Genomic DNA, 19,560 nt, shown 5'->3' on the forward strand with positions numbered 1-19,560 from the left:
ATAGTAACTGTACATCTGAAATTCAGCCTATTTGCAAAAACTATGGTCTAGTAATTTCAATTCCATAGCTAAAGTTAACCAATCTTGAACTCCTCCCATTTCTGAAAGTTTGCCATCTCTGATGGCCATACTCCCTCAAACCTCAGATCTGTTCTGTTCTTTGCTCAGAAATACTGTGCCCTACAAACTCAGCTCTCACTTGTTTAGCAAGTAATCAGCTATTTATTTCAGATATGGAGTAGAGGCTTCTTCCTTTGACATTATGTATCCCAAAGATATTCATTTCTGTATGGGGACAATGACAAGGGTATTCATTGCAGACTAATTTGTGATGTCAGGGAGTTGACAGCAAACTGGATGTCTACAAGTGTGTAAATAGATACAGGTTAAGGGTAACAGATACATTCCTAATAGTAAAAGGCAAAAGTCAGAAACAGTAGTTAGAGGTACACGTACAATAGCAACACATAAATCTTTTAAATACAGTATTTGGTAAAAAAGATAAGAAACAGGATGAACCACATACACAATATAATCCAAATCATCTATCTCAGTCAAAAAACAGGACAACTATATAATACATATTTTCCAAAAATATGGAAACAAAAAGATACACTTTTCCCTCATTAGAATATTTGCCTCTGGGAGTCCTTTAATGGAGTGAAGAATGATAAGGAGAAGAGAGTAAGGTAGAATAGAGTAAAATAAAGTAAGCCAAATATAGTGAAGAGTAAGGGAGGGAGGAGAAAGGGAGAGGAAGGGAGAGGGGAGGAGAATAGAAAACCTAGGGGAGAAAAAGGAAGGGAGGGGAGGGAATTGGAAGGGAAGAGAAAAGAGAGGAAAGGACAGGAGCAGAAGCAAGAGAGGGAAAGAAAGGGGAAGAGAAAAACAGGGAGAGAAGGACAAGGGAGAGAGAGGAGAAGGGAAGGAAAAGGAATGGAAGAGAAGGGGAGAAGAGGGAAGAAAAGGAGGATGTAGGAAGGAGAATACTTTTCCAGACAGTGTTGCTAATGTGTTATAAATTAAAGAGTATGATAACCTAAGCTTTTTTACCTGGGGTCTTAAACATGAAAAAAAAAATCAGACAATGAAGTAATGATGGCAAATGTGTACAGATCAGAGTAACAAATTATTATAAAACTATTTGTCTTAATGTATGTTCTAAAGCTCAAATGAGCTGTATTCTCTAGTTTCTTTCATGCCTGGACAAAAACTATAATTTCCCATATAGTCTATTAAAATTGATGAATATCTTCTCTCTTAGAAACAGCTGTTTTCATGTTTCTTGAAAGCTTTCACTAGGTAATTCTTTTCTTAAAATAATTGAACTTTTGGTGGAAAAGCAAAGATAAATTCAACTTTGTTTTTGCATGCATACAGTCTCTATATGTCTTTATTCTCGTTTATTTAACTTTTTGGGGGGACATCCTTACTTTTCATCATGCATTGTATTATCACAATTTTTGAAACCCCAGAGAATAAAATAAAATATAATTAAGGCTTTATCCCTTGTCTTCCGGTAAAACCTTTTTCTATATCATGTCTTAAATTATGTACCTATGTATACATAGACTGTAATTTTGTCCATAGGTGTTATCTATAAATGAATGTGTTAGTTTAAGTAATTATCATGGAAAGCTTCCACTTAGTCAAATAACCATGCCATAGTGTAAATCATTTTTGATAGTCCTCTTCCAGAATTGTTCAAAAAGTTATTTTATGTCCTGGATATATACACACTTACATAAATATTACTTAATTTTGCCATATCTCATTTTTTTAAAAATTAAAAACAATATATATTACATAAAAGGAACACCCCCCATTCCACAAAATGAATGATTTTTATCTGTTCTCCCAAATTAAATCCACTTATAAGTGACTAAATTTAAAACTACAGAGACTAAATGTGAAGATTACTCCACAGGTTCTGCAAACAAACAAACAAAATCAAACAAAAGTACCTGATCTCTTACAACAAGTATCTAAAATGTTTCCGTTCTATTCTTTCCTACCTGAGTGGTTGAATTGTGGTTCATTAGCAACAACAACAAGCAAACAAAAAAACCCTAATATTCTTTTAAAACCATACATCATAGCCATAATTTGGTCCCACCAAGAAAAAAAGAGACAGACAATAAAATAGACTCTTAAATGTAGAGAACAAACTGATGGTTACCAGAGGGGTGCCGGGTGGGGGATGTGTGAAAAAGGCTCAGGGGATTAAGAGTACACTTATCCTGATGAGCACAGAGGATTGTACAGACTTGTTGAACCATTATATTGTACAACTGAAATGAATATAACACTGTATGTTAATTATACTTGAATTTAAAAAAATGAATAAAAAAACCTTTTAGTTCTGCTTTAGTTAATCTACAAATCTTTGTTGGCTAAATTACACCAGAAAAATGATATTAAGATTGTAACTTGTTGGCAGAGATATGAGTTTGAGAAAAGGCTTAAAAATGTCTCTCTTTTAAAAGAAAAGCTTCCAATGTTTAAAAGTTTTCAAGTCCTAAAAATATAGAAATGTTGAAATTTAACTTTCTGGTCAGAAATGTTGGAATTTAACTTTCTTGTCTGTTTTCAATTCGCTCATTATATATCCTATATATGTCATTATAGACAGTAGTGGAATATGCAAAAGTGAATGTTCTAACCTAAACAAAGGAATTGGTGAAAGCATTTATAGTATTCAGATTTCCATATATCAGTCTCGGGTTACTAACTGTCTACATCAGAGGACTTGAATTTGCTGTCTGCTCTATTGCTCTTAAACTTTTTTTTTTTTTTTTACTTTAAACAAGGAAAGGCACAGGAGATTCCTAAAGATCTTTTTTTTCTTTGCCACTATCCCTAGGCAAGAAGGAGGAATTAGCCTTGTAACCAGATCTTTTTCGTCTCTGCGTTTAATTTTAAGCAAAAAACCAGACGACCAGAGGTGTAAGGCTGACAGAGACCTGCAGAGGGCAGTATTTACTCATAGCTGAATCATGTCAGGGCTCAGAAAAGTTTTAAATTTGGTGGGGTCACTGTGGCAGAAATGTATGACATATGCCCTATATTTGCATTCTTTGGCTTAAATTCGTATTTTCTAAATGGTTTCCCTTAAAGGGGAAAGAATACTCACCTGATTCCCAGTAACTTTTTTTTTCTTTTGAAGCAACGCATGTCACCACAAAAATTATCTACAATACTGAGCAGAAGAATTAACCCGAGTGCAGTACGTGGCACGTGGGCATTTTAAAATTTTTGATTTTATTTTATTTATTTCTATTTTTCTCATATCTAGCCTTTCCCCAGATCCTCCCTCCCCCCCCCCTAAAAAAAAAAAACCAACGAAACGAAACACACCTTCATCAAGATTCCTTTGGCTACAAAATGTCAAGGGGGAAATACTCCAACAGAAATCAAAATTCCAAACTTTGCAACAGGAAAAGATCTCCGTCTTTCCAAAGGGCTATCATTGTTATTGTTGAAACTGTAAGGTTTAGCTACTGGCACCTGGGATCCATTTGGGAAGGGAAACAAAACAAACACTGAGTTCCCTTGGCTTTTCCTATAGGAAGTCCAAAGTGCGATTGGTACTGAGGCCTTGGTGCCCCCAGTCACCTGGAAGGGAGGGGGGGGGGCAGGAGAGTGCAGGTTTAGAGTTTGGGTCGCTCTGGACTTCAGGGAGCTCATTCTGTAGACAGAGGAGGAACGAGGATGATTTTGTTTGGATTCTGTCGGCTCGCATTGTACAGCAGTTCTCTCCCCTCCCATCGAAAGAGAGAAGGCAGGAAATGGTTAAAGCAAATCTGCACTGTGCATTCCCAGACAGGCTTTGCTTAATCCTTCCTCCCCGCTCTAACAGACCCTCACCCCCCGCCTTTCTTTTATTTCTCTCGACCCCCTTACCCCTGAGTTATTACTAGCATAACAACCTAACGGTCTTCCTTCAGACCCCGCCACTAAAGTTATTTATCTGCAAACCTGACCCCACCCCCATTTATCCTGCGGCAGCTTTTTGCTGTTATTGCTCTGACGCCGGCCAAGATTTGACCAAAAAGAAAGGAAAAAAGAAAAAAAAAAATCATCCCCCTTCTCAGCGCCTCAGACTCGCTGGGCTCCCACACCCGACCGCCTACAGTCCTCTGGGAGGCTGGAGTGATTAGCATCCTGAGAAGCCAGTCGGAGGCCCTAAGAGCCGGAGAGCGCTCGCGGTAGGAGTGCCAGGCGGGGCCGCCTCAGCTCCGGCCCAATGGGGCTGGGGCGAGGGAGGGGCAGTAGGTGACAGGACCGGGAGCTAGGGGGAGTCCGGGCGAACTAAAGTACGGGGATCAATGAGCGGCGAGCAAAGTTTCTGAGTCCTGCTCTAGCTCGCCGTCTTCCCTCCCCCTCTGTTTGTGTTTCAGCGACGGTCGCTGTGTGTGCGTGTGTGTGTGTGTGTGTGTGTGTGTGTGTGTGTGCGTGCGCGCAGCGGGGAAGAGGCGGGGAGTGTGAGGGACCAGCCGGAGGTTGAGAGCTGCTCGCTGAGCTCCAGCTCCACAGCGGTACAACCTTCATCCCGGGCAGGCGAGAAGGAGAGCGCTGACAGGCGCCGTCCGGAGCTGCCGCGGGCGCCGCCACAGCCCAGCGCCGACTTCCCCGCCTCCACCGCCAACGGTGAAGGAGAAAGAGGGACCAACCACCCCCCGCCCCAAACAAAAAGGCTTGTGGATTACAAAGTGAAACTGACACGGGACAATAAAAGCAAAGATAACGGGGGCAAGGGCGAGGCGCACTGGAGAGGGCTTCTGACCGGGGCCGCCGGAGACCGATCCCCTTGGCATGGTGAGGGGAGGGGACTTGGGGACCGCGCGCTGTTCCTGCCCGACCCCTGCGAGGCCGAGAAGAAAGGGGGACGGACCTGCAGTCGATTTGGATGTACAAATAATGAGTCGGCAGGCACCTCGGCAGAGGTAAAAACAAAAACAAAACAAAACAAAAAAAATGCAGAGGAGCTCTGGATGTTGCCTGCGCGCGACCACCGGCTCCAAGCCGCAGCAGGGGCGGCGGCGGCGGCGGCGGCTGGAGGAGAAGGGACGGAGCTGAGCGCTCCTGGGTACCGGAGCCCTAGCTCCAACGCGAGCGCTTGGAACGCAATCGCTAGCTGCCAGCGCGCAGACGCCGGAGCCCCGGCCTCAGCGGCCACTTCTGCAGCCCTGTTGGAGGGGCCTTGCAGCCTTGTTATTGAGGCGTGAGGACTCGAGGAAATCCCTCGCCTCCAGCTTTTGGGAAAGGAATTTGATAATCTCCCGGTTCCCCCATCGCCCCCTCCCCCGTGAGCAATTGTTCTCTCCACACATCTCTACCGACGTTTGCTCTTCCCTCTTCAGTTTCTTCGCTGCGGGTAAGTTCTAAAGTTTCTGAAGACAATTGTTTGCAATGATTCCTCATATACCTTAAATACAGGCAGCCTCTCCCAATCCACATCCACCCGGGCGAAAACGCTCAGACTCTCTGGATTCAAAAAAACAAAGTGAAGGGGGAAAACGTAGGAGGTTTGAGAAACTTCCCTGGGAATTCATCAACGCACAGGAGTGTCCCGCGGAATGCCTTGCCGCTTTTCGTCAGGGCATCTCTCTCGTACTACAAGTCCAAATGGCTACCTGGAGCCTTTCTCTGACGCGATTTGCTTCTGCTGGGCTGGAGGTTCTTTGAAATAGCAGAGCTCTCAGAGCCACAGGCTGCACTTTTTGCTGGGGCTACTTAATCCCTGCTATTATTCTTTTTGCTTCACTTTTCCTTCTCTTTATCACACCATTCCAGGGAGCCAGGACCATGGACTTGGCAGCACACGGGGCGCCTGGACGCCCTTGGCTCCAGCTACCCTCTCTATCAGTATTTCAGCTCCTCCGAGTCTTTTGGCTGCTATCACAGCTCCCCGGGCCGGCCCGGGTCAGCGGGGCCGAGCAGCGCCAGGTGTTCCAAGTGCTGGAAGAGCAACCACCCGGCACGCTGGTGGGCACCATCCAGACGCGCCCAGGCTTCACCTACCGGCTCAGCGAAAGCCACGCCCTGTTTGCCATAAACAGCAGCACCGGGGCCCTCTACACCACCGCCACCATCGACCGCGAGAGCTTGCCCAGCGACGTGATCAACCTGGTGGTCCTTTCCAGCTCTCCCACCTACCCCACCGAAGTGCGAGTGCTGGTGCGGGACCTCAATGACAACGCCCCCGTCTTCCCCGATCCCTCCATCGTAGTCACTTTCAAGGAGGACAGTAGCAGCGGGCGCCAAGTCATCTTGGATACAGCCACCGACTCGGATATCGGCTCCAATGGTGTAGACCATCGCTCTTACCGCATCATCCAGGGCAACGAGGCAGGTCGCTTCCGCCTGGACATCACCTTGAACCCGAGCGGCGAAGGTGCGTTTCTGCATCTGGTGTCCAAGGGCGGGCTGGACCGCGAGGTCACACCACAGTACCAGCTATTGGTGGAAGTGGAGGACAAGGGTGAGCCGAAGCGGCGGGGCTACCTTCAGGTAAACGTGACTGTGCAAGACATAAATGACAACCCCCCGGTTTTTGGCAGTTCCCACTACCAGGCGGGGGTGCCTGAGGACGCGGCGGTGGGCTCTAGCGTCCTCCAGGTGGCGGCGGCGGACGCTGACGAGGGCACCAATGCGGACATCCGCTATCGGCTGCAGGACGAGGGAACTCCCTTCCAAATGGACCCCGAAACGGGGCTTATCACGGTGCGGGAGCCCCTGGACTTCGAGGCCAGGCGCCAGTACTCGCTTACCGTGCAGGCTATGGACCGAGGCGTGCCTTCTCTCACTGGGCGTGCCGAGGCGCTCATTCAGCTGCTAGATGTCAACGACAATGACCCCGTGGTGAAATTCCGCTACTTCCCTGCCACCTCGCGCTACGCCTCTGTAGATGAGAACGCTCAAGTGGGCACTGTGGTGGCTCTGCTCACCGTGACGGACGCAGACTCGCCCGCGGCCAACGGGAATATTTCTGTGCAGATTCTAGGGGGCAATGAGCAGCGCCACTTTGAGGTGCAGAGCAGCAAAGTGCCGAACCTGAGCCTCATCAAAGTGGCCAGCGCCCTAGACCGCGAGCGCATCCCTTCTTACAACCTCACAGTTTCCGTCTCTGATAACTACGGGGCGCCCCCTGGCGCAGCAGTCCAGGCGCGTTCTTCTGTGGCGAGCCTGGTGATTTTCGTAAATGACATCAATGACCACCCTCCTGTCTTTGCACAGCAAGTGTACAGAGTGAACCTGAGCGAGGAGGCACCCCCGGGAAGCTATGTGAGTGGAGTGTCTGCCACTGATGGCGACTCTGGTCTCAACGCTAATCTGCGTTACAGCATCGTCTCTGGCAACGGACTAGGTTGGTTCCATATCAGTGAACATAGCGGCCTGGTGACCACTGGGGTTGCTGGGGGCTTGGACCGTGAACTGGCTTCCCAGATTGTACTGAATATCAGTGCTCGGGACCAGGGGGTTCACCCCAAGTTTTCCTATGCCCAGCTTGTAGTAACTCTCCTGGATGTGAATGATGAAAAGCCAGTATTTAACCAGCCAGAAGGGTATGATGTGTCTGTGGTTGAGAATGCCCCAACAGGGACGGAACTCCTGGTGCTCAGGGCAACTGACAGAGACCTGGGTGACAATGGGACAGTGCGCTTCTCCCTGCAAGAGGCTGAGACTGACCAGAGATCCTTCCGGCTGGATCCTGTGTCTGGGAAGTTGAGTACTATTGCCTCCTTGGACAGAGAGGAGCAAGCTTTCTATTCCCTATTGGTTCTGGCCACAGATCTGGGCTCCCCTCCTCAGTCATCAATGGTTCGAATAAATGTGAGTCTCCTGGATGTGAATGACAACAGTCCTGTGTTTTACCCAATCCAGTACTTTGCTCATATTCAGGAGAATGAGCCTGGAGGAAGTTACATCACTACAGTATCTGCCACTGACCCAGACTTGGGTCTCAATGGAACTATCAAATATAGTATATCAGCTGGGGACAGGTCTCGGTTTCAAGTCAATGCTCAAAGTGGGGTTATTTCTACCAGAATGGCCCTAGACAGAGAAGAAAAAACAGCTTACCAGTTGCAAATAGTGGCTACTGATGGTGGCAATTTACAGTCTCCCAACCAGGCAATAGTAACCATCACTGTATTGGACACTCAAGACAACCCACCTGTATTCAGCCAGGCTGCCTACAGCTTCGTGGTCTTTGAGAATGTGGCTCTGGGATATCATGTGGGTAGTGTGTCTGCATCCACCATGGATCTCAATTCCAACATCAGTTATCTCATTACTACTGGGGATCAGAAAGGTATGTTTGCTATCAACCAGGTCACTGGGCACCTTACCACAGCGAGTGTGATTGACAGAGAAGAGCAATCCTTTTATCAGCTGAAAGTAGTGGCCAGTGGGGGCACAGTGACTGGAGACACTATGGTTAACATAACGGTTAAGGATTTGAATGACAACTCTCCCCATTTCCTTCAGGCAGTAGAGAGCGTAAACGTGGTGGAGAATTGGCAGGCAGGTCACAGCATTTTCCAAGCCAAAGCTGTGGACCCTGATGAAGGTGTCAATGGCATGGTACTCTATAGCCTGAAGCAAAACCCCAAGAACCTGTTTACTATCAATGAAAAGAATGGTAATATTAGTCTGCTAGGGCCCCTGGATGTTCATGCTGGTTCCTACCAAATAGAGATCTTGGCATCTGATATGGGTGTTCCACAGCTCTCCTCTAGCTTCATCTTGACTGTGTATGTTCATGATGTAAATGACAACCCACCGGTGTTTGATCAACTTTCTTATGAGGTCACCCTTTCTGAGTCAGAACCTGTGAATTCTCGATTCTTTAAAGTACAAGCTTTTGATAAGGATTCAGGAGCAAATGGTGAAATTGCATACAGCATTGCTGAAGGAAATACAGGGGATGCTTTTGGCATTTTCCCAGATGGTCAATTGTATATAAAAAGTGAACTGGACCGTGAACTTCAAGACAGATATGTTTTACTGGTCATTGCTTCTGACAGAGCAGTGGAACCCCTTAGTGCTACTGTGAATGTTACTGTAATTTTAGAAGATGTAAATGATAACAGACCTCTTTTTAATAGTACCAATTACACATTTTATTTTGAAGAGGAGCAGAGAGCTGGGTCATTTGTGGGCAAAGTAAATGCTATAGATAAAGACTTTGGGCCAAATGGAGAAGTAAGGTATTCTTTTGAAATGGCGCAGCCAGATTTTGAGTTGCATGCTATTAGTGGGGAAATTACAAACACTCGTCAGTTTGACAGGGAGTCTCTTATGAGGCAGAGGGGGACTGCAGTGTTTAGCTTTACAGTCATTGCAACAGATCAGGGGCTCCCTCAGCCTCTCAAGGATCAGGCCACAGTACATGTTTACATGAAGGATATAAATGATAATGCTCCCAAATTTTTAAAAGACTTTTACCAAGCTACAATATCAGAGTCAGCAGCCAACCTGACACAAGTTTTAAGAGTATCTGCCTCAGATGTCGATGAAGGTAATAATGGACTCATTCATTATTCTGTAATGAAAGGAAATGAAGAAAGACAGTTTGCTATAGACAGTACCTCTGGTCAGGTGACACTAATTGGCAAATTAGACTATGAAGCAACACCTGCCTATTCCCTTGTAATTCAAGCAGTGGATTCAGGTGCAGTCTCCCTCAACTCAACCTGTACCTTAAATATTGATATTTTAGATGAAAATGACAATACCCCTTCTTTCCCTAAATCAACACTATTTGTTGATGTTTTGGAAAACATGAGAATTGGTGAACTCGTGTCCTCTGTTACTGCAACTGATTCAGATTCAGGTGACAATGCTGATTTACATTATAGTATTACTGGAACTAACAACCATGGAACTTTTAGCATTAGCCCAAACACTGGGAGTATTTTTCTTGCCAAAAAATTGGACTTTGAGACGCAGTCTTTGTACAAACTAAATATAACAGCAAAAGACCAAGGAAGGCCTCCTCGTTCATCTACAATGTCGGTGGTTATACATGTGAGGGACTTTAATGACAATCCTCCTAGCTTTCCTCCTGGGGATATTTTCAAGTCTATTGTTGAGAACATTCCCATTGGAACGTCTGTCATTTCAGTGACTGCACATGACCCTGATGCAGACATTAACGGGCAACTATCCTATACAATCATTCAACAGATGCCCAGGGGCAACCACTTTGGCATAGATGAAGTCAAAGGCACTATATTTACGAGTGCTGAAATAGATCGGGAATTCGCCAATCTCTTTGAGTTAACCGTAAAAGCCAATGATCAAGCGGTGCCTATAGAAACGAGACGCTATGCTTTGAAAAACGTGACCATTTTGGTCACAGACCTCAATGACAACGTTCCAATGTTTATATCACAAAATGCCCTTGCTGCAGACCCCTCGGCTGTGATTGGTTCTGTTCTGACAACGATAATGGCTGCAGACCCAGATGAAGGGGCTAACGGAGAAGTGGAGTATGAGATCATCAATGGGGACACAGACACCTTCATTGTGGATCGTTACAGTGGAGACTTGAGAGTGGCTTCCGCACTGGTGCCTTCACAGCTGATCTATAACCTCATAGTTTCAGCAACAGACCTTGGCCCTGAAAGGAGGAAATCAACCACTGAATTGACCATCATTCTTCAGGGCCTTGATGGACCTGTTTTTACTCAACCCAAATATATAACTATTTTGAAGGAGGGTGAACCCATTGGTACCAACGTAATATCCATAGAAGCAGCTAGCCCTAGAGGATCTGAAGCCCCTGTGGAGTATTACATTGTTTCAGTTCGTTGTGAAGAAAAAACAGTTGGACGCCTCTTTACTATTGGACGACAAACTGGCATAATTCAGACTGCAGCCATTCTGGACCGGGAGCAAGGAGCATGTCTTTACCTGGTGGATGTTTATGCCATAGAAAAATCAACTGCTTTTCCCAGAACACAGAGAGCAGAGGTAATGATTTTGTAGTCATTTATGAATTATTTGTTGATGTGCTTTTTAGAAACATTGTTCTCTCATATTTACTTTCTATAATTATTTACCTTCATTGCTTATTGTTAATATTACTGACAGGAGCATATAAACTGTTCTGTCACAAAAAGAACAAGAATCACATAAAATTTAGCTTTAACCCTGGTCAAAACCAAGCAATGAACAGTCTATATGCTTCACCTCATAGCAATCATATGTATAAGGCCAGGGAGAAATCAAACCATTTCAGAAGTGAAAAAAAAAAAAATCCGTTTATCTAAGCTGAATCAGTGTACTAACTAGACACTTCTCAGTAAGGAAGTCTGCTAGAGAATGGGCAATTTCAGACGTGAATTTCTATGCCAAAATGAAGAACTTTGGTAGAAATCAGCATTAGAGCATAGCTTTCTGGGAGGAGTGGCAAGACAGTACAGACTGGCAGTTTACATCAGGACAGTATTAACTTTCACATCCTCAGCAGTCTTGGCAGTTTCTTTATAGACAGTGACTAATTTTAATGTGCTGAGCCAAGTTTGGAGAGATTCCTGATTTCATCTGCTTTCACATTTGAGGCACTATCTTCTGACTTAGGGTAATCCTTTCTCTTCCCTCTTGAATGAAAGCATGCAATGTGCTGTGAATTATCAGAGATTAGAGGGTGCTTTTTGATACAAATCTGTGTTCAGGGCTATGGTATAGGCCCTATGTTATTCTGTCTGCTGATGGGTAAGAAATTAGGGTTTCTAGCTTATGCCTAAAGAATTCCAAGCTTGGCCTTCCCTGGGGTGTATTTTAGGCTACTACCTCTGTGTATTATTGATTTGTATTTTCATTAAACTACTTCCAATGTTGTTTTGATACTCAACTAGAAATCACATAGCTGTACTCTGGAAAGTTCTTGTTCTCTGTTTTCTAAGTTCCTTCCCTCCCTCCCCCACCCCTCAAAGACATTTTAGTGTCACTCAGCCAAAAACACAAAATATCAAATGTGGTTTGTGATACTTGGCAGTATCCCAGACACAATATACTAGTGAAATTGAGGCTTATGTATTTGTTTTCTTGCTTTCCTTTTTTTTGGGGGGGGGGGTGTGGAGGGTGAGGAGGTTTTCTTCATTTAAAATGTTCATTTATTATTATTATCTTTTTTAATCCCTTGTGACTTTTTTTTTCATAATAGCTAGCTGTAGCTATTCTGCAGGTAAAGCAGCGTATTCTTGGCCTAGAGGATATTAGAGATATAATTAGAGATATAATTCTTAATAGAGATATAATTCTTAGAGATATAATTCTAACTGGAATTCCATTTTATCTATATACATAGCCCTGAAGGGACTTCTAACCCAAATGTCCTCTTTTACCTACTTAGCTTTTTAAAGATCTTAACATGGGTCTTATATGTTGAGCTATTTGGTTTAACTTAGGCCACGATTTACATGTAATTTTATATTGATTTCCGGTTATTCCTCATGTTAACTGACCCCCTATTTCTACCTTCCTTCTCTGGGATTATTTATTAGATAAAGAGATTTAATTAGATAGAAAACTGAAATATTTATTAAAGATAGACGATTAAGTCTTTCTAGATAGATGAATTTGTCAAACAGTAAACCAAATAATGTTATTGGTTGTTGTTGCTGTTTGGTTCAGTGCATTACATTTTATTAGAACAACATGGAGAATGAGAATAAATACCCATTGGTATCATTAGATTTATTTTGTCTTGCTACTTATTCATTAAATATGGAAAGATCAGCTTGGCTTAAATTTATTAAATAGTGCTGTCTCTGCAATAGGCATGAAGGTTAAAAAGTAATAATTGTAAGTAGTTTTGCTGGTAATAGGGGATAGTATGTCCGTTACTTTAAAAATATCAAATAACACCAATAATAAAAGTTGTTCATATTTACTGCACCCTATTTATCTAAAAATCTGGGGAAATTCATTATGATGATTTTTTATAAGCAAAAAAAAAAAAAAAGAAAGAAAAAAAACTGTCAGTGTATTTTCTGTGAACTGAAGTGCTGAAATTGTAAACCAAGTTTGAGTTTCCAAGCTCCAACCACTCCTATAATTAAAAGCAAATGTGTTTCTCCAAAGAATATTGAAAGCAGTAGTTGGGAGCTAGAATTTCATGTTATTATTGGTTGTATCTTTCAAGTATATACAATGAAGTTCTTTTTTCCTTCTGCTCAAACAATTAATTTACTGTGATTGTGCAAAAATAGGTTATGTTACCTCTGGTTGTCAGAGGTGATTTTTCAGTTGTTTGTTTTCAAGTGCAAAATTTGCTCCAATACATTTTTTTTTTTTAATTATTCATGTGCACCGATAGAGCTCTGGGTTGCTTACTCAGGTTTCTGGCTAGAGTCATAGCTGATCACATTCCATGGTCAAGGAGAGGGTCAGTGGGTAAAAGAGAAATGATTTAATCTGCATTCTTTTTCAAACTCTGACACTTATGGAGAGGGCTGTGGCTCTGATATTGCTCATTCCAGAGATCTGGCCAGTTATGCACCTTCACCTACCCTACTTATCATACCTAAACCTTCAGCATGAATAGGAGTTTTTCAAGGATGACTTTTGAGTTGCAGACACAAGGTCTATTACAGTTTTGTGTCTTAATATTCTTGGATAAATCTTGATTATGTTAGAACAGCTCATAAAAAGTTTGTACTATTTTTCTAGGTTCAAGAAAAAAATAGGGATGTAGTACTTCAGTGGACATTTCTTTTTTAATATGCGTTGTATAGAAACATGCAGCTTAGGGACTTGGTTGTACCTCAACAAAACCAGAGGTTTTGTTTCACTGATCTGAATTCTCTCAGAGTCTGGTATATACCCGAGGTATAGTAGGTGCTCAGTACGTGTTTGGTAAATGAGATGGTAGAAGAGTTAAGACAAGAATATGCTTTCTCTTGCCTCAGGAATAACTCAACAGAGAGAAGCTGGGGGAATGGAGGAAATTAGTAAACTTGATCTTGATTATGAATTGAACTAAGGACATAAAGACATGCCAATTATCTCTGTTGCACAAGTGAATTGAGAATTGCCAGAAAACTCAAAGAGGAAAGAGAAACTTAGGTGGGTGGTCTCACATGGAACTTAGAGTTTAAATGGAAGGGCGTACTGTACATGTGTCCAGCTCACAGTTCTCAAATTGTGGCTCTTAGTACCCCTGTGGGCTCTTAGAAATTGTTAAGGGCTTCAAAGAGCTTTGGTTTGGGTGTGTCTTATCTATCAAAATTTATCATTTTGAACATTAAAAATGGAGAAAAATTTATATATTTATTAATTTGTTTAAAAATCATATTAAACACGTTTTTACTTTATTAAAAAACTTTATTTCCCAAACTTAAAAAATAATGAAAAGAGAGATAGTATTTTATATTTTCATAAATCCCTTTAATATTTGGCTTAAGAGTACACAGCTGAATTCTCAAACCTTCTCATTCATTCCATTGCAGTAAATTATTTCAGTTAAAGTATATGAAAAGAATCCATCCTCACTCAGATCTATGAAACTGGATAAGGAAGGCATATTTTGGTATTCTTTTCAGATAATTGTTGATTTTCTTTTGCTACTACACCAGAACTCCACAGTGGGACTTTCTTAAAATTTACTTGCAATGTGGAATTTGAAATCCAATCAGTGAACTTTTTATACTTTGTTACGTAAAAATACAAATACATTGATCTATTTTGCATTTTGAATGGATTTTTTTTTTTTTACCTATTCATGACTTAGAAATATCAGAAATTGATCATTTGGAAAATATTGTAATAATTGCTAAGCATCTTACCAAAAAGCTCTTTAAATATATATGGACTCTCAACTTCATGGCAATGGTTAGAAGTTTTCAAAATTTGAATTTTTACTTGAAATCTCAAATTTTATTATCAGTAACATATATTATTCTTTTCCTTCAAGTGTCAGGTCCCCTCTATTCATTTACTAACAAACAAGTATCTGCCATATACTCAAATCTAAAAAAATATAGTTTCCCTGTCAGTTGTGCTTTCAAAAAAAATGTATTCCATAAGTAAAGCAGCTAGTTTAGCTTGTAGTTCATTCATATGCATGCTTTTCTTTGAGACAGCTATAGTCTTTTGGCACAGATTAGTGGTTTATGTACATTCTACTGTTTGCCACACAAAATATTGAAAAAATGTTGAGATTTAAAGGCCTAGATTTAATAAATTTAATAATTTTACTATTTCTTCAAAAGATCTTCTTCAGTTTTTAAGCGCAGCTGGCATTTTATATTTACTGTGAGTGCCTAGTGGTGAAGAATACAATTACTGCTAGAATGCTTTAGAGCAACTGCTGTAGTTTCTGCGAAGGTGCCAACAGTCTTACCCATCGTTGCTTTTGCACCTCTAGCGTGCATGTCAATACAGAGAAAAAGGCAAGCAATGTTATGCATTATAATGAAGACAGTTTTGACTTCCTAGGCCTCTTTAATGGGTCTCTGGTATGCTTCGAGCCCCATGTTGCCCTGAGGAGAACCATTGGTTTAGGTAATGAGATTTTTACATTTCAGTTTAAAAAAGCCACTAGAAATAGTCTATTAGAAGTGTATTTGGTATATTAGGTGCACAGACTCTGACATTAACAGAAAGGAATTTTAGTAATTGGGTAATAAATTGATTTGTTTTCACAGTGAACACCATCAAGATTTCTAAGGGAAGGGATGGGACATTTGTAAGATTAGTGCTGAGTACCAGTTTAGAAATGATAGTCTTCTAGAAGGTTTAGAATCAGAGTTAGTGAACCTTAGATTAAATGTCTGTATATCCTGTGTATCATCCCTCACAGGCAAAAAATAAGCAACAGAACTGGGTAAATAATAATAGTAATAATAATTACAATAACATTTATCGACTATTGCTATATTCAGTCAATAAGTGCTAAGTGCTTTGAGATTTTACCATTTGAGTCTCATAACACTGTTAATATCATTTCCACTTCATAGCTGTAGAAACAGTCTCAGAAAAGTTAAATGATTTCCTTAAATTCAGATAGATAGAAAGGAAAATCACATCCAGACTTGCATAAATCCATTATTTATACTCAATCCTACTATTCTAGAAAGCTTGGCGAATCTGTGGTTTCAGTTAAGAGAAGGGCCCTTTACTCTGTAGATATGGGTATACAGGCATGTTTTTAATAATCTTGTTTTGGGGCCCTTATTTATTGTTAAAAAAATCTTTGAAAGGTAGTATTATATATTGTCTGAACTAAGGGAAATATGGTTTTTACTTGCCTCAATCATGGCCATCAGCAGATGCTGTACATTTTTATGGGTCAGTTAATGGTGGTAGCAGTCCCAAATTGGGACATGTGGAAGTGTTTCTGGAGCAGGGAGGAAGGATCAGAATACAAGAGAGGGGAACTGGAGACAAATGAATAGCACAGATATTGGTAATGCCTCTTCTAATCCATAGTACCATACAATTTAGAAGTAGTTGCTGTAATTTATGAGGGTGGAGAATCCATTTAGATTAACAGATGATAAATCTTACTCTCCTAGGGAATATAATGAAGTTGGAGTGGATGGCATATGAAGATTATATTAAAGGAGGGAAACATTTTATTGCTTTTTCTTCTTTTGATCTCCAGAGTGTTCTTTTTAAAAAGCAACTTGTGATTATTTTCTGATTTTATTTTTTTTCTTATTGCTATGCTTCTAAATTTATTAACAAAATATTGTGAATAAATTTTCAAGACATATACAAATGTGTATTACAAACAGCAATATTGTTGGCCAATTAAGCTCATGCTCCATATTTATATATGGCTTCAGGGTGCTTGATTTGGTCTTTCCGTTTTGGTAATAGATTTCCATGGACATAATTATTCTTCTGATTAATTTTTTCTTTCTTTTTTTCCCTTGCCTTTATTAAAACACTAATCATTTTAATTCCTTATTGTTCCAATAGACTTTGAGGCAACTGCTCTAGGATTATTTTGGAAAAGTATATATGTTCTTAGCATTTTGTGGAATCAATTCTTCATTGTATTGTTTACAGCTTGCACTTTGTCATCATTACAATGAAAAACTGCCTAGGAACCTCATTAGTTGTGAGGGACTGTTGAATCCTGTGAAGGATTCCACAGGCCTGAAGGTGGGTCTTCTATTCTGAAGCTCAGCTCTTTATAATACCCATGAAAGTAGGTAGTATTCAGAATTAGTAGCATGTGACTAGAGATAAGAAAAGAATAACTGGCAAATAATTTGGGCCAAGATGAATTTAAAAGTAATTTTTAAAGTATCTTAGATATAAAATGTGGTAAATATTTTCTAATTTTTTCAGGCTTTAAGCAGTCTGTGACAACAGTGGCCAATTTTAGTAGATTAAATAAGGAGGAGAGCATATAAGGAATGGAGAGAAGTAAAAACAATTCTATTAGACTAGTATTTTTTATAAAATACACATGTAATATATTATGTATTAGCATATATAATATCATATATTAGCATGTATGCAACCATTATACAAAGGATGTTGGTTTTTTCCTGGTGTTAAGATCTGAGACAAAATGGGACAATAAAGTCAGGGAGAAGAAACATAATCTAATTGGCAAATAATTTATGTGTGGTAATCAAGAATTGACTATAGGTCTACAGTCTTTTTCAGTTTCCAAACATATATCCATATTTAAGAAACAATCAGTGAGTAAAAACCAAATTTTAAGGAACATTAAGAAACATTGAGGAAATGTTGACAGACATTGACAAACCCTGTTGGACAAGTGACAGTTGGGAACCATGGGGTTGTTACTGATTATTTGTTTCAGATTATTTGGTATTTTTCTGAAATATTTTGTACTTGCAGATTCACAATACTCTTAGAAGTATATATGCAACATCTCATTATTCAATAAATGACAATACTGAGGCTAGTGGAGATTAAGTTTATGGAGCTGGTTTGTAGTGAAATCAGGATTTGAATCCAGCAATCTGACTCCACAGTATGTACTTTTAATCCCCACACAGCACTGACTAACACTATGTATTGTAAGAATGGTTGATACTTTCTATAGTCTCATAGGCATACAATTTTTACTGTGTAAAAAGTTGTTTTCATATTTTGATATTTCTTCATACTGGTGACTGAAGAAGTACAGAGTAAATTTAAATTTAGGTAATGACCTAGTAGTAGGATTACTTCAGCTCTCTATTAATCTTTATTTAGGTTAGGCTTGAATGGATGGACCTACCTACAATTTGTAAATTCTTCATTTTGATTTCTTAAATTTGAGGTGGGAATATTTTTCCATTCTTCTAGCTACTGCCTCATTTATTTTCTTCCAAAGTTGCATATACCTGCTTTCTTTCTTCTCATTATCTCTTAAATTCATCTCATCAGGCTTAACTTCTGCCTCTCCAATGAAAATTGCTCTTACCAAGGCCATGATAGCCACATTTCTACATCCAATGGTCAGTTCTCAGTGCTCATTGTATACATACTTCTAAGTCATCATACTGTGGATTTTTGATCCTATTTCTCAGACCAGTTCCTTCACAGCCTCCTTTACCAGTTTCTCTCCATTTCCTTAAATTCTAAATGTTGTAATGTCTATGGAATCAATTCTTGAAAACTCTTCTCTTTTTAATGCACACTTATTTTCTTGAGGATCTCAATCAATCTTATGATTTTAAACATATATACATTGATGCCTTCAAAATTTTGTTTCCACCCTATGTATTTCTCCTAAATCCCATGTTTATATAACCAACCACTTACTCATTATGTTTAATTTGTTTCTTAATAGATATTTTAAATTAACATTTCCAAATCTGAGCTTCTGTTATCTTCCCCAATAAAAATCTGATTCACCCCTAGCCATCTTCTCAATTGATGGATATTCCAATCTTTAATTGTTCAAGTCAAAAAACTTGGGACTCATCTTTGACTCCTCACCACCCTACATACAAGCTGTTTAGCTAATCTTGGATATCTTAAAAATATATCCAGAAACTAGATCATTTCTCATCACTTCTACCATTACTATCTTGATCTAACACACTGTCATCCTTTCTTTAGATTATTGAAGACATTTTCTTATTGATTTCCAACATCCTTTCCTACTATTCTCTTCCCTTGCTTGTCTGCTTTACCCACACTTGTGTCTTGCTAGTCTTGCTATTCCCAGAACTTGCTAGGAACACACCTGCCTTGGAGCCTTTCCTCCTGGCCCTTCCTTCTGCATAGAACACTCTTTCCTCTAGATATCCAGTTGGATAATTTTCTCCCACTTGGATAATTTCCTTCCTTCAAGTACTTGCTCATATCTCACATACTAATTGAGAATTAATTTTCCTTTACTAACATCACTGTAGCCACCTTCTCATCCTGCCTGATCTCTATTTCACTGCTGTAATTTTTCATATTCCTCTCCCATAGGATTTATCACTCTCCTGAACCAGCGTCTTCTTATCTCCCAAATGTTAAATGTTGGAATACTCCTGGAATCAGTTCTTGAAATTCTTCCCTTTCTAATCTACACTATTCTGTTGAGAAGCTCAATCAATCTCATTAATTTCAAGTATCTAT

General features: G+C 40.5%; 1 protein-coding gene across 1 annotated transcript in view; it reads left to right on the top strand.

Annotated features, from left to right (window-relative positions):
• Positions 1-5,260: 5,260 nt before the first annotated feature.
• FAT4 (FAT atypical cadherin 4) overlaps positions 5,261-19,560 on the top strand; it is a 165,373-nt gene continuing 151,073 nt past the window's right edge. Inside the window, exons 1-2 of the mRNA XM_045799024.2 lie at positions 5,261-5,377; positions 5,797-10,983. Coding sequence (XP_045654980.2) covers positions 5,809-10,983 — 5,175 coding nt within the window. The 5' untranslated portion in view covers positions 5,261-5,377; positions 5,797-5,808. The remainder of the gene's footprint in view (positions 5,378-5,796; positions 10,984-19,560) is intronic.

Source organism: Ursus americanus, chromosome 13 (assembly GCF_024610735.1).
Source record: "Ursus americanus isolate L20-20 chromosome 13, mUrsAme1.1.p, whole genome shotgun sequence".
NCBI classification, from domain to species: Eukaryota; Metazoa; Chordata; class Mammalia; order Carnivora; family Ursidae; genus Ursus; species Ursus americanus.